The sequence below is a fragment of the Penaeus chinensis genome, chromosome 9 (genome assembly GCF_019202785.1).
Source record: "Penaeus chinensis breed Huanghai No. 1 chromosome 9, ASM1920278v2, whole genome shotgun sequence".
Lineage (NCBI taxonomy): Eukaryota > Metazoa > Arthropoda > Malacostraca > Decapoda > Penaeidae > Penaeus > Penaeus chinensis.
This window is the reverse complement of record NC_061827.1, coordinates 5,367,689-5,381,848: the sequence shown is the minus strand read 5'-3', so window position 1 is coordinate 5,381,848 and position 14,160 is coordinate 5,367,689. Positions and strand designations below refer to the sequence as shown.

General features: G+C 38.9%; 1 protein-coding gene across 1 annotated transcript in view; it reads right to left on the bottom strand.

Annotated features, from left to right (window-relative positions):
* The window catches only part of LOC125028998, a 42,168-nt gene that overhangs the window by 20,681 nt on the left and 7,327 nt on the right, over positions 1–14,160 (bottom strand). Inside the window, exons 3-4 of the mRNA XM_047618694.1 lie at positions 6,849–6,936; positions 1–3,797 (exon numbers count right to left, since the gene is read on the bottom strand). The exon at positions 1–3,797 is cut by the window's left edge and continues 812 nt beyond it. Coding sequence (XP_047474650.1) covers positions 1–3,749 — 3,749 coding nt within the window. The 5' untranslated portion in view covers positions 3,750–3,797; positions 6,849–6,936. The remainder of the gene's footprint in view (positions 3,798–6,848; positions 6,937–14,160) is intronic.

Genomic DNA, 14,160 nt, shown 5'->3' with positions numbered 1-14,160 from the left:
TGGTGTATCTGGTCCATCTGATTAAAAACACTGATCACACTCCTAACGGCACCGCTAGGTTTCAGTACCTGAGGTTTGGTGTAGCTTTTGGCATAGTAGGATTTGTCTGCTTCCTCCGGTGTCTTGCTTTTCTCCTCGTTTTTTTGACTTTCTTGGGAATTTTGGGCAACTTTCTGATCATTGTTCTTTGAGCTACACCCTTCTTCCTCAGTATTTTTGTTCTTATTTTTATTCTTGGTCGTCTTTTTTTCTTTGGTGTTTTTTTTAACTTCCTGATCAGTGATATTTGTCTCGTTGTTCACTGGTACAGACGCGCTCCCTTCTTGAAATTTAGCGAGTCTTAATTTTCTAACTTCATCTATATCTATATCATTTAAAGCATTTCCACTAGCATTTACTTTCATGCTAAATAATTCATAAGACGCCCTTATCTCCTCTTCGGTGAAAGCACTTCCAAATTTCTTTGTCTTTGGTTTTGCACCCTGGTGCTTTTCTGCTGAGCCTGAGGCAGAAAAAGCATCCTGGGTGCTTTTACCATTTTTTGAAATTTTACCATATGATGCCTCTGCTTGTGGTAGATTTACATCTGAAACTGGACGATATTCACCTTCATCTGTTGTGTCATTCTGGTTCCTTACATGTTCATCAAAAGTTCTGAAATATTTCTGTAGCTCTACTTCCCAATTGATGTCCCTTCTGTTTTTCCCTGTAGGATCCTGGTCTCTAGTGGGTGATATTCCCTCACTGCACCCAGCTTCTTCTCCAGTGATATTTGCTGTCCTTGTGGTCACACCATCATCGTGAATCACTGTTACTGGACTCTCACTTGAGCCTGTGTGGGGGGAACTCGGATGCTCCGATGACACGGAGTTTCCATCTTCATCGACTCGTTTTGGATTTGATGGTCTTCTCTTCATGCATGCCTCACACTGCAGTCTCCATGGAAGATTTATTAATGTGCAGGTTTCGCAGACCCACTTTAACTTGCGTTCATTGTTTTCATTAATTTCAATGGGCATTGGCGGAACGTTACTGGAGGTTGCTTTACCCTGCCAGAAATCGAAACACTCTCTGTCTCTGAAAAATGATAATTCAGCTTTTATCTTGTTTGCTTTCCTCTTATCTGAATATCTTATAGCTTCTTCTTCTTCCTGTTTCCTGATGTTTTCAATTTCTTCTCGCACTTCTGCTATCTCCTGTATGATCTCTCTGGCATCAGAGGAATTGAGCCGGAATTCATAATTTGCTTCACTGATTGCCTCTTCATGTATTGAGTCAGCTTTTCTTCTCCCAATAACTGACATTGGCATGGACACATCCTCATATATTTCATCCCCTGGTGTTGTTGCAGTCGATGTCATAGATTCAGATGTTTCCAGAATAGTAGAGACATCAGGGGAAAAGAAATTATTCATTCTGAGTCCAAAATTCTTACTCTGTCTGCGAAAAGGACCAAACACATCGGACAAGTCTAGCCCAGTGTTTTCTTCTTCACTCTCTTCGGTCCTTGTCTGCTTCCTGTTTTCCACTCGACGTAAAGCATTTGGCGAGTTTTTAGGCTTAACATCAACAGAGGTTCTTGAGTCTTTGGCAAGCTGATAGAATAACTCAGCATCAATGACAGCTCTCTGCAAGGGTGATTCCCGCGCTCGACCAGGTGAACTAGGTGGCTCTGGACTGCCCGTAAATAAATCGGGTAAGTTATCACATTCCAGAGAGTTTCGTAGACTTTCTAAATCAAGAGGGAATAAATCATTTCCACTGCAGTTGTCGTCTAAGGAATGATTACCATTAATTTTCTCCAATCTGAGCGTAGACTGCTTGGAGTAGCTCTCAGGTAGAGTACCAACTTGTTCATTTTTATGGTAGTTGTCTTGGTTTTCATTTCTTCCCAAATACCATAACCTTGGATGTCCAGATTCTTCTTGCCCAGTTGAACCAGAATGTTCTTGTTGTCTGGGCAAGAAATCCCTTTGTGTGAGAATACGTGGTTCACTTGACTTATAAAACTTACTATCGTAATCAGCTTTCTGTGCCCTCTTTTCCTCTAATTCTCGTTGCATTTGTTCTGAAGCAGCTCTGTCCAGCTCACTTATGCTTGCTAACAGAGAGACTTGTGACTGCCTCTTTTCTTTCTTTTCATCTTCTTTTGTTTTTGTGGGAGATTCTTTGGCATCATTTTTATTTTTGTTTTTCTGAAAAGTTCCAGTAAGGTTTAGTTTCCGTGAAAACTGAATTTCAGGCATCCAGGTATCATAGACTTTTTCCTTTTTCATCGAGGTCTTGGGATCTTTACTGTCATTTTCCTTCTTTTTCCTTTTATACCAAGGACGAGGTGTGAGAGTGGATTTACTGTCATCAGAGACACACGAGCTTGATGTAGATCTTACAGTACTGTGGAGAGCAGAATTCGCACTGCTGCTGTGGGACTGAAGTGTGGAAATGGATGATAAGGACTGAGACAATGAACTGGTACTAGAAACACTATCTGTTGGTCGACCACCTGAGCTAGACCCGTCAGCAGAGTGGAGTTTCGCCCCTTTCTCAGATTCTGCTCTTTTATTTTGATTCTCTTCATGAAATCTCTGAGCGACTGCTTGCACTGGTGGAGGTGGAGCTCTTCTTTTGGTTTTTCTGCAAATTAGCCCTTCACTTTTTGATTTTTGTAGCCTTCTCCCTTCCGGAACCTCTGTCGTAGAACCAGTAACCGGTATAAGGTCCCTGGAAGGTAAACTGGTGTAGCTTTTAAGTGATCCAGATTCACTTGACTTGGGAGATCCAGGAGGTTGGGGGGCAGGCCTCTTTTTTCGCATAGATGATGGTCTTGACAAGCCTTCTCTCACGGATGAATCGACTGACGAACCACTTATGGCAGAGACTCCACTGTTTCTTTTGGAGTCTGATTTTAATCTGCTCAGAGAAGATTCTTTGGAAAAAAGTCTATATTTGCGTGAAGTAACAGCCTGAGATTGGATACTGCAAGGGGTTAAAATATCCTTCTGGTTACCAGCACTTTTGCTTCTCATTATTGGTATGTAAGCAAAACTACTTGTCGCACTGGTTAAGCTACTGAGACTTTCACTGCTGTTAATGCTAATCTTGTCAACAGAACCAAACTTTCTCTTGTCTCGATTTCTAAACCATTTGAATATATTTAGAAAGCCATTGGATTTTTGTTTCTGTCGTGCTGCATATTGACTAGATAATTTGCCCATATCACCGGGAGCAGTACTTGTCTTAATTGCACCAATCCTTTCACCAGAGTTCGTCTGTCCTTCACACCGGAGCGGGGAAAAGGGAGTCTGGATACCAGGTTCTCCATGCTGGCCCCTCCGTAATATGCTCTCAGGCGAAGGCATCCCTGAGGGGGAAGTGGATTTCCTAAGTGGTGATTCGCCAGGGTAAGCGGGTGTACCTCGATTACTGACATCTTTAACTTCGCTTTTCGCTCGTCCTGAGTCACTGATTCCTACTTGCGTCCCATCGCCTGCCGTTCGTTCTAACCTGACATTACCTCTGTTTCCCTCTTGGTCAATATTATTTCGAGAGGTGTCCTGAGCCCCGGTTTGTGTAAGTCTCCCATCCAGAAATTCCTTCTTACTTGTGACTGTTGAGCAGGTGAGAGATGAAGAACAGACTGTTGAAGTACGTGAGTCAACAGAAGTGTGTGTACTGGTGACAGAAACAGAACTATTGCTACTGCCAGCGCCCACTGCGGCATCACCCTTTTTCTTGTGTTTGCTTTCCATTCTAGCCAAAGAGGTGACCACATCCCCGTTACTCTCCAGTTCTGAGCCCTGAAATGAAGAAAAATATTTATGTGGCTTTAAACGAGTTTGCATATAATTCTTAAGATATCCATTTGATTTAGAAAACATTCACACATTTACACTTAATTGAGTGTGTGTTCTCGAGTGTATACTAACAGTGTGTGTGTGTGTGTGTGTGTGTGTGTGTGTGTGTGTGTGTGTGTGTGTGTGTGTGTGTGTGTGTGTGTGTGTGTGTGTGTGATATACTTTTTGATCCGTTTTAATGATTTGGTCAATTTTGATCCTTCTAAAGATAGACATATACAAATTTCTCACTTGATATCGTATCCTGTCTTCATAATACATATTCAGAATATCACGTCTAAAGTTGACTGTATAGAATGGTTACCAAAAATAACCGTTAGAATGACAGAAGCCAGGGGTGTCAAACTTACGTGCCCCAACAGGTCATGTATACAATGATTGCATACTGTACGGTCCAAATAACACAACGAAATATTTTATAATAGTGTAAAAGACTATTTGGCAACCCTGATCACTCCATTTTGGTGTTTATATGTGAACCAATTATTCTAAAACACTTTTTTTAGCGAAACTTTATGTAATAACTAATAACTGAATACTCCATTTCGGTGTTTATTTATGCACCAATTATTCTAAAGTACTTTTTCGACAAGACTGTATGTAATAACTTACCTTATTGCACGAGATTTTCTAGTTACAATATTTCAAAGATAACTCGTCATAAACAACATTGATTAGAATTATGAAAGTGATACTAAAACACTTAATAATTTTGATGATAGTAATGGTGAATGCACCGATACTGATTGCAATGACAAGGTCACTACAGGGATAATAACGACATTGTTAGTGATCATGATGGCGGTGAAAATGATAATAACCAACGGTCTGATCGAAATTTGTCCAACCTATGAAAAAAAAAATGCTATAAAATGATCTTACTCGTACCAATAAAGGAAAGTAACACTGGCTCTCTACACACTCAGCCAAGAAGTCTTCCCACTGCTGAAAACCTTTTTCCGAAAGCTTTTCCCCCATTATCCGCAGTCTTGGCTCCGATAGCAGCGGAGGACATGAAAGCTTCTAGGGAAATTGCAGAGTAAAATATGAATATACAGAAGATTGGTAAATATATGGTCAAATGCAGGGGGCTGTGCTCCCGGCAACCACCTCATGGGACAGCTGCCCCCCAACCCCCGTCATGAACGACAAAGAATCCATCATGTATATACGGAAGGATAGTGTAGGACAGACATAGGGCGTTCCCGTATGTCTACCTACCATGCCATTTAAATGCGGAGCGGGGTTGGGGGGCAGATGCGCCCATGAGGCGGGGTTTGCATATGTTGGAGGGCAGTAACCCCTTGCATTTACCTATATCTAGAACAATTCTCTGTATATAGAATGCATTGTTACTACAAGTCTCTGTATTATCGCAGCAAATTTCCTACATATAGGGGTAATGGAGGGTGAGAAGAATCCACTGATATCACTATCGTAATGATGGGTCAATCGAAGGTATTCTCAACAAGCGCCAGGAGTGAAACTACAGGAATATCAAGAGTTCCTCGTCAATTTCGGGATGCAGTTGAGGGCGTCGCCGAACTGCCTTTTCGCCCTCATGACGACGGCCCGCCACGCCCTCATACATTAATACGAACGCGACGAGGCACGTCTCAGCGATCTCGGAACATTCAGCGAAACTAAACACATAAAAGAAGAGGAAAGGATGAAAGAAACAGTCAGAAATGCTTCTAACATTGGGAAAACCGTTAAGTGTTGTGTGTAGAAAATATTGGGGTGTACTTTGAAGGGATAAAATTTATCTTAGTTAACATTAGTAGATGCTAACATTCGAGGTTTTCATTTTGTAACCAACGATCTTATGAAATTAATACGTAAAGTTATTTATTATTCTCACTATCATTAGCTGCACAGTTATTGTAATTATCAATCATTATCGATACTGTTAATAATGATAATCAGAATTATGGTATATAATAGCAGTATATAATTTTTTTTCCCTTTATTATTACTTTTACTTGCATTATCATGGTCATCATCATCATCAAGAATTGTCATCTTTATCATTATCAGCGTTATAAATATTGCTATTATCATTCACTATAATTATCAATTTATTAACATCATATCATTCTTATACCCATATGAATATGATTACCAAGATCATTTGTAATAAATGTTTCTCTTCGTAACAAACTTTCTCGTTTTTATTGCTATTATCATTCAAACTAATTGTTGTCATTATCATTATTATCCGTTATTTCTGTTACCATTATTGCCATTACTGTAATTATTATTATCAATTTCACTTACCATTACTGTTAATAGTATCACAATTAGTATTATTATCATCATGACCAGCACTCTCTATTATTACTATATCAGTCAATGCATCTGTTGTCTTAGTGACATTTCTGTTATCTGGGTTTGTTTTTACTACAATCGTTGTTATAGAATCAGTTAAGTACTCTCATTCCTATTAATATTTCACTTTTTATGTCTTTATCGCCACTAACTTCATTACATCCATGTGTGAAGCTCACTTATTTTTGAGGTTATTTTTATAATCACTGAAATATTTTTTGAAAATTGTAACCTTACTAATATCCGAGGTATCATATTGAATCCCACAATGCACTGTTACTATTACTGGATTAGATAATATTTAAACCAATGTTTCAGCATATTCATTACTATACGTATCTCGTTAGCGTAGCTGTACAATTCATAACGAGAATATTAATAATTATTATTCCATTCCGAATATAATTGGAAGCCACAAAACAGCGATTATAATCAACGGTTAAAATAGGATTAATTATTTTATCTTGATTATATTTATTTTTGTTAATAAAACGACTTCGAAAATCACACAAGGGACATCCTGATCAATAAAAAGCCTTTCAGAATAAAACACGAGTCAGAAAAATAAGCAGACAAAAAGAACAAGGAAAAAAAAGAAGAAAAAAAATATGTTATACACACAAGAAGACGTTGCAAAGGCATCATGATTACATTCACTCAACTCACTTAATTGCAAGGCAGTTCTGCACAACATCTCTTGTAACTTCGCCGACATGAGCCCAAAACTATTCAAATTACTTGCGTCTTATCATAACTGGGAAGGAAAAAAAATAATGGAAAGATTAAGTAAACGGGGAAATCATGAAAGCTGGAAGAATATAATCAATATATTTTTGTTTTGTTTTTCTCCTGTACACTTAAGCGTGTTAGGCAAATCTAGAAATGAAAGGGAGACAGGGAGGGGAGGGATGGAAGTAAAAAAAAAAAAAAAAAAAAAGAGAGAGAGAGAGAGAGAGAGAGAGAGAGAGAGAGAGAGAGAGAGAGAGAGAGAGAGAGAGAGAGAGAGAGAGAGAGAGAGAGAGAGAGAGAGAGAGAATGGTTTCATCGTAACAAATCCTATTCAAGTTCGGATATTACACCTCACAATTTTTTTTTTTTTTTATCAAAGAATGTCTATTTAGAACGGCTAAGGGGGGGGGGGGGGAGGGGGTCAGTGAATTAATGTCAAAAGAAGAATAAACAGTGAACTAACGAACAGGTACTGCATAAGTTGATTTTTTTAAGACCTGGCCATCCTCGGTCTCTTATACATTCAGATCCACAGAAATGGACTAAAAACCAAGCAAGACCAAATAAGTAACTGGTAAATAAGCAATTAACGACAATCAAATAAGCAATTAACTCGATTAATAACAAATCAGCAATTCCACAGGGAGCATTAAAAACTAAAACTATGTTGAAGCTCAACCATTTGTTAAAAAAGAGTTTCTAGTTCTAACTGAGCATTCACTGTGAGATTGGATTAGTAAATAAATACTGAATTCGATTTGTCATTGGAATTCATTTGTGTACATTGTCAGTTTCAAAATTTCGAAACAATTTACTTTCGTAAAAGTATGTAAATAATTTACGTACGTGGCAAGTTGCTCTTCCGTCGCGCGTAAATATCCTTGAGGCGAATTAATCAAACTTTGCATCATCATTAAAGGGACGTCTGATATGGCAGGAACGATTTGCGAATTCCATTATCACCTTTGCATCCGTTGGTGCGTAGATTAATTTTACAAGAAAAGTAATAATAAATAAATAAATAAGAATCTTGCATAGTTTGTGTGTGTGTTAGTAAGTGAGTGGTAGGTGAGTGTGAGTGTGAGTGTGAGTGTGAGTGTGAGTGTGAGTGTGAGTGTGAGTGAGTGTGAGTGTGTGTGCGTGTACGTGTGCGTGTGCGTTTGTTTGTGCGTGCGTATCTACACACGCACACATATTATCCAATAAAAACTTTCAAGATTCGCTACACACGAATCCTCCTTTTTTCCCTATTAATCTGAACACCAATGCGAACATGACGATGAAATTCGCAAATCTAATGATGCAAAGTTTGATTAATTCACTTCAAGGTTCTGCACGTTTGGCAGACGAGCATACTATCGCGGGATATTTGTAACTTTCTTTCCTCACGTCTACAACAGGCAGTCTGTGGTTCCACTTATTTACCCAACAGGAAACTGACAAACCGAAAACAATTTTAAAAGAATTTACCCTGAAATAGAATACGCGTTCCGCTTTCTTTTTTATCTTTGCCAGAGAAAATGAAACTTAAGGGGAGACACACTTAATTTTATGTGCGAAAAAAGGGGTAGAGGAATGTTGCGAATTTGCTATATTTTCTAAAAGAAAATAACAAAAGAAAAAAAAAAAACTGTTACTGAAATGACATGAAAACAACAATTAAACAAGGAATGCTATTATTCTCTTTTCATTATCAAAGCATTCATCAGAGTGGTTGTTTATCTAACATTATTTTTGATAGAAGTAAGGTGTAACTAGTATGAATATAGTTCTTTTGATATTAGATGAGCTGACGACTCTCTATTATAAAGAATAATCAATAGCGAATAATGAATAACAACTAATGGTAATGAAGCTAACAACAACAAAACAATAGCAACAACAACAACAATAATAATAATAATATTAATAGCGTTTTTATCGAAACACCATTCAAGTATATTTTTGCGTTTTGTCTCCATACTGTCTCCGGTTAGACATTCTTTTTCAATTTATTTTTACTATATAGTCTACTATTTCACAGCATACCTTGATTCTTAGTAGACCTTATTTCCCCCTCCATCACTAGGTCATGAAACTACGTGTTGATCCAACCCTGACAGCAGTAACACCTACACTAATACTTGATTCTTGGCAATCTTCACGCCGGAAATACTTGAGATTGAATATGTAACCTTTTCCTGTATAATACTTCTGAATTTATCTCAAAAGATTAACATTATCTTAACATAATGGCATCGTTTTTTAGATTTTCTTTCTTTTTAGGCATAGTCTGGTCATCTATTTGTAAACTTCATAATTCAAAAATGAATATGAGAGAGAGAGAGAGAGATGTGTATTAGAAAGACTAATTTATTCCTAAGTATGTCACGAAGGCTTTCCGTAAATAACAAATTTAAACCTTCTCTTGACTGCCGATATTATAACAGCCTAATACTTCGTGCTCGACTGAAAACACATACATAACATTAAACGTAACATATTTTGTATTAGTTATATTCTTAAGAAAGAACGGCATCGTGGTAAACAAGATATAGGATTTCTGACAGCATGAGCTGTTCCAAGCACAACACGTTTCACGGGAGAGTATTACTAGTATCACAATCTTGAAGTTTATGCATCAGACAGATTTGTAATATATATTATAATGTACTTTATCTATCAATTTTGTACAACTTCCGCCAATTTGTTTTTCTTTCAACATAATTCTTAGCCTTGTTTCAATTTTTATCAACTGAAGAGCGTGGGACAAGCCGGGTTCTGACGCTGAGAAAAGCGTAAGGTAGACTGTGTAAATTGAACGGCCGTAGAATCTCTGTATCGTTCAACATTAAGTCTTGACTCGTAAGCTATGTTACGTGTATGCTGGGATACCTTAACCTCTCTGAAAATTTGACACATTCCTATACATGCTAAAAACAGTATTCTAACACTCTCCTACACATACCAACAGCATCTAACATATTACCAAATGGTTAGCTTCATCCACTTGGTCACAAATATACAATAACATTTCCAGGTGCGTTTCACTCATGATTTATCCATACTAAACTGTGAAAAGTACAAAATCCACAAGTCTAAGGTCCACCACATACTACCTTTTCCCTTACCTCTGAAAATCGTTTCACCATATTTCCGTATGCTTATCACAATGTAGAGCTGCTCCCTACAAATTTCTATATATCACCACTGCACATTTACGTAACAAAAACCTTGCATAAACTACTTCTAACAATACAGAAATAATACTGCCTCGTGTTCAAGAGTAACTTCAAAGTGTTATTTTTCAGTGAACAGCTTCATAATTCGAATACCGTAGTCGATATGGACGCGACGGTCTGGGGAAGTGGTTATCTCAGGAACGCGTAGGTGTGTTTACAAACTGATAGTGGTGGTAAGCTCGAATATACTCGAGTTACTACATTGGTTGTATTTAGAGTGGCATGTAGCAAACTAATGTAGCGACACATCCTGTGTAATTTAGACATAGATTATAGCATATCTTCTGCTTTGTTTTAACATAAAGTGATCGCCTTAATGTTCCGTACCTAAACACACACACATATCTATCTATCTATCTATATATGTTTGTATGAATAAACAAATGCTATCTCTCTATATATAAACACACACACATATATATACACAAATTATATATATATATATATATATATATATATATATATATATATGTGCGTGTGTGTGTGTGTGTATGTGTGTGTGTGTGTGTGTGTGTGTGTGTGTGTGTGTGTGTGTGTGTGTGTGTGTGTGTGTGTGTGTGTGTGTGTGTGTGTGTGTATGTGTGTGTGTGTGTGTATAATTTATTTACATACACATATGCGTGCACATGTGTCTCTATTTTCACCGTTGTATAAATGATTGACGGATTGAGTCACTAATCAAAAATATGTCGAAATGCAGACTGACAACTGATGGGGAAACTTAAAAGAGTATAGAAAACGTTAATATTCAAAGTCAAATATTTTGAAGTGGGAATCGCCCTCTCGGCCAGTTGGTATTATTTCAATTCCACGAAATATAAGCTTCTGGTATCCCTTCACAGACTGGTTTCCCAAGTGACCACTGCTGTAAAGAATATAACGATAATGATTTGAATTTCTTGCCCTACCTCCGAGGCCTTTTAAGTTGGATATCTATTCATTCGGTAGACCTACAAATAATTAATTTGTCGTAGCCAAGGTTAAATAACATGTTTCTCTTTATAGCGCAATCTCTGAAGTGATACCCGTAGTGATGTATCTGTATGTATGTATGCGCGCGAGCACACACACACACACACACACACACACACACACACACACACACACACACACACACACACACACGTGTGCGTGTGTGTGCATGTGCGTTTGTGCGCGTGTGTGCGTGTGCGTGCATACATGCGTTTGTGCGTATGCGTGCGTGTGAATGCGCGTGTACATATACCGCCAAAAATCCGCGTGGGGATATTTCAGTACTCAACACCTTGAAACTTTAAACGAAAGAAGAAAAAATAAACAAAGAGGAGGAAAAGAAGAGGAAGTCGCAGAACCTCAAGTCCTTTTTGACAATCGGAAAGTAAACATGAAATCGCACATGGCTTATAACTCCCACCAACCAGTGTCTTTCATTGCTGCAATAGAGAGAGATAGAGAGAAGGAGAAAGAGAGAGAGAGAGAGAGAGAGAGAGAGAGAGAGAGAGAGAGAGAGAGAGAGAGAGAGAGAGAGAGAGAGAGAGAGAGAGAGAGAGAAAGAAGAGAGAGAGAGAGAGAGAAGGGGGAGTAGAGAGAAGGAGAAAAAGAGAGAGAGAGAGAGAGAGAGAGAGAGAGAGAGAGAGAGAGAGAGAGAGAGAGAGAGAGAGAGAGAAGGGGGGGTAGAGAGAATGAGAGAGAGAGAGAGAGAGAGATAGAGAGAGAGAGAGAGAGAGAGAGAGAGAGAGAGAGAGAGAGAGAGAGAGAGAGAGAGAGAGAGAGAAGGGGGAGTAGAGAGAATGAGAAAGAGAGAGAGAGAGAGAGAGAGAGAATGAGAGAAGGGGGGGGTAGAGAGAATGAGAGAGAGAGAGAGAGAGAGAAGGGGGAGTAGAGAGAATGAGAGAGAGAGAGAGAGAGAGAGAGAGAGAGAGAGAGAGAGAGAGGAAGAGAGGGAGAGAGAGAGAGAGAGAGAGAGAGAGAGAGACAGAGACAGAGACAGAGACAGAGAGAGAGAAAGAGAGAGAGAGAGAGAGAAGGGGGAGTAGGGAGAATGAGAGAGAGAGAGAGAGAGAGAAGGGGGAGTAGGGAGAATGAGAGAGAGAGAGAGAGAGAGAGAGAGAGAGAGAGAGAGAGAGAGAGAGAGAGAGAGAGAGAGAGAGAGAGAGAGAGAGAGAGAGAGAGAGAGAGAGAAGGGGGGGTAGAGAGAATGAGAGAGAGAGAGAGAGAGAGAGAGAGAGAGAGAGAGAGAGAGAGAGAGAGAGAGAGAGAGAGAGAGAGAGAGAGAGAGAGAGAGAGACGGGGGAGTAGGGAGAATGAGAGAGGAAGAGAGGAGGAGGAAATAGATAGATACATTGATAGGTAGGTAGACAGACAGACAGAGAGAGATTGCCAGGGAGAAGACCTAAAACAGAACCATAAAAAGATTACGCATCTATAAATGGACAAAAATAAAAAGCAATATAATAATCAAATTTATCTGCTGTAGGCTTCAATCCACTGTGCCAACGCGGAACTGCTTTTAACATCTATTTATTTGCACAAAACAAACGACCTTTCCTTGCCAGCCGTCCGGAAGTCATTTAAATTCCTGACCCAATTTCTGTTCCAAAAGGTGATAAGTACTTGTTACTTACAACCTGTTACTTATATTTGTCAGTGATAGACTCAGAAATGTATTTTCAAGAATAGATATTGCTTCGTGAGGTCAGCGTTGTAAATAAATAACAAGGCTGCCGCAGAACATTTATTTATAAGACCACACGCTCCCCCCTCCCCCAAACACGTAAGCGTTCATGCACGCACAAGCAAGACTGTCTGTTTGCATCTTTGTCTGTGGCGAGGTCGAAATGAGCGGTCTGTGGCACTCGCGCGTGAATACACACCCGCCCTTTTGTCTCGCACTAGCTTTTATCTCACACTCACACTCTCACTCACTCACACACACACACACACACACACACACACACACACACACACACACACACACACACACACACACACACACACACACACACGCTCAGACTCAGACCCCGCTCTCTCTCTCTCTCACACACACACACACACACACACACACACATTGTTACGAATTTTTCCCATTAAGTGATATTATGTGAATTACAAACTAACCGCTTTCGACCTCTTGTGTTGCTGAAACGGTCCTGTAGAAACGTCTTGTCGACAAACGAAACAGCGCTTACGATATCATGTGTAATTAAACCCCCGACTTACAGCACGAAACAGCACCATGCCCTCGATGTGTCGCAAAGCAAAATCAAGCAGAACAAAGCAAAGACCTGATGGGCTAGAGGTGGGAGGATGAGAGGGGGCCTGTGTCATTTTTACATGATGAGTAATGATGTAAAATACTGTATATGACCGTGTGTATGACGCATATCTGCCCTCACCAATAAAAAAAAAAGGCAAAAAATAAGTTAATCCGGGTCTTATGCATGATTTGCAGGCACCTTTTCTACTTGAAAATAGCCCGGTCAAATGATTTAGCCTTTTCGCAAATTGTTTTCGGTGTTAACTTGATAAATTATTTACTATTCCTTATAATACAGGAAAATGATTCGTATTTTTTTGAAACGGTAAATTTGGCTTTCGGTAAATCGCAATATATTTGTGTACAAGGTCGGAAGAAAAATAGCTGCCTATTAAAATAATAACATTTCTGTTCTTTCTGTCTTTTTTCCACTTCAATATTCAGCAATTGTATATGGTCACTAAATATCATGCCATATTAATGCACAGCTTGAGAAGAAATCGGTATCCTTTCTTAATGGCGTGGAACAAACTTTCGGTCACCACACAACATTAAAAACCACAGCTTTTCCAACAATCTGTATTCTGTGACAATGCCCCTTTGCCTAATGCATAATCTCCCTTATCGGTAATGTAATAATTCCTCTTAAAACTATCTTCAGTGTGTAGATATCGATTTCATAAAGGGAATGAAAGTAATCTAATGTCTCTGCCAGGTTCCCTATTTGTGATTGTCCTCCAATTGGTCTGTTTTTAATAAACCAATAGATGAGCGGGGTGGGCGCTTTGCTTGT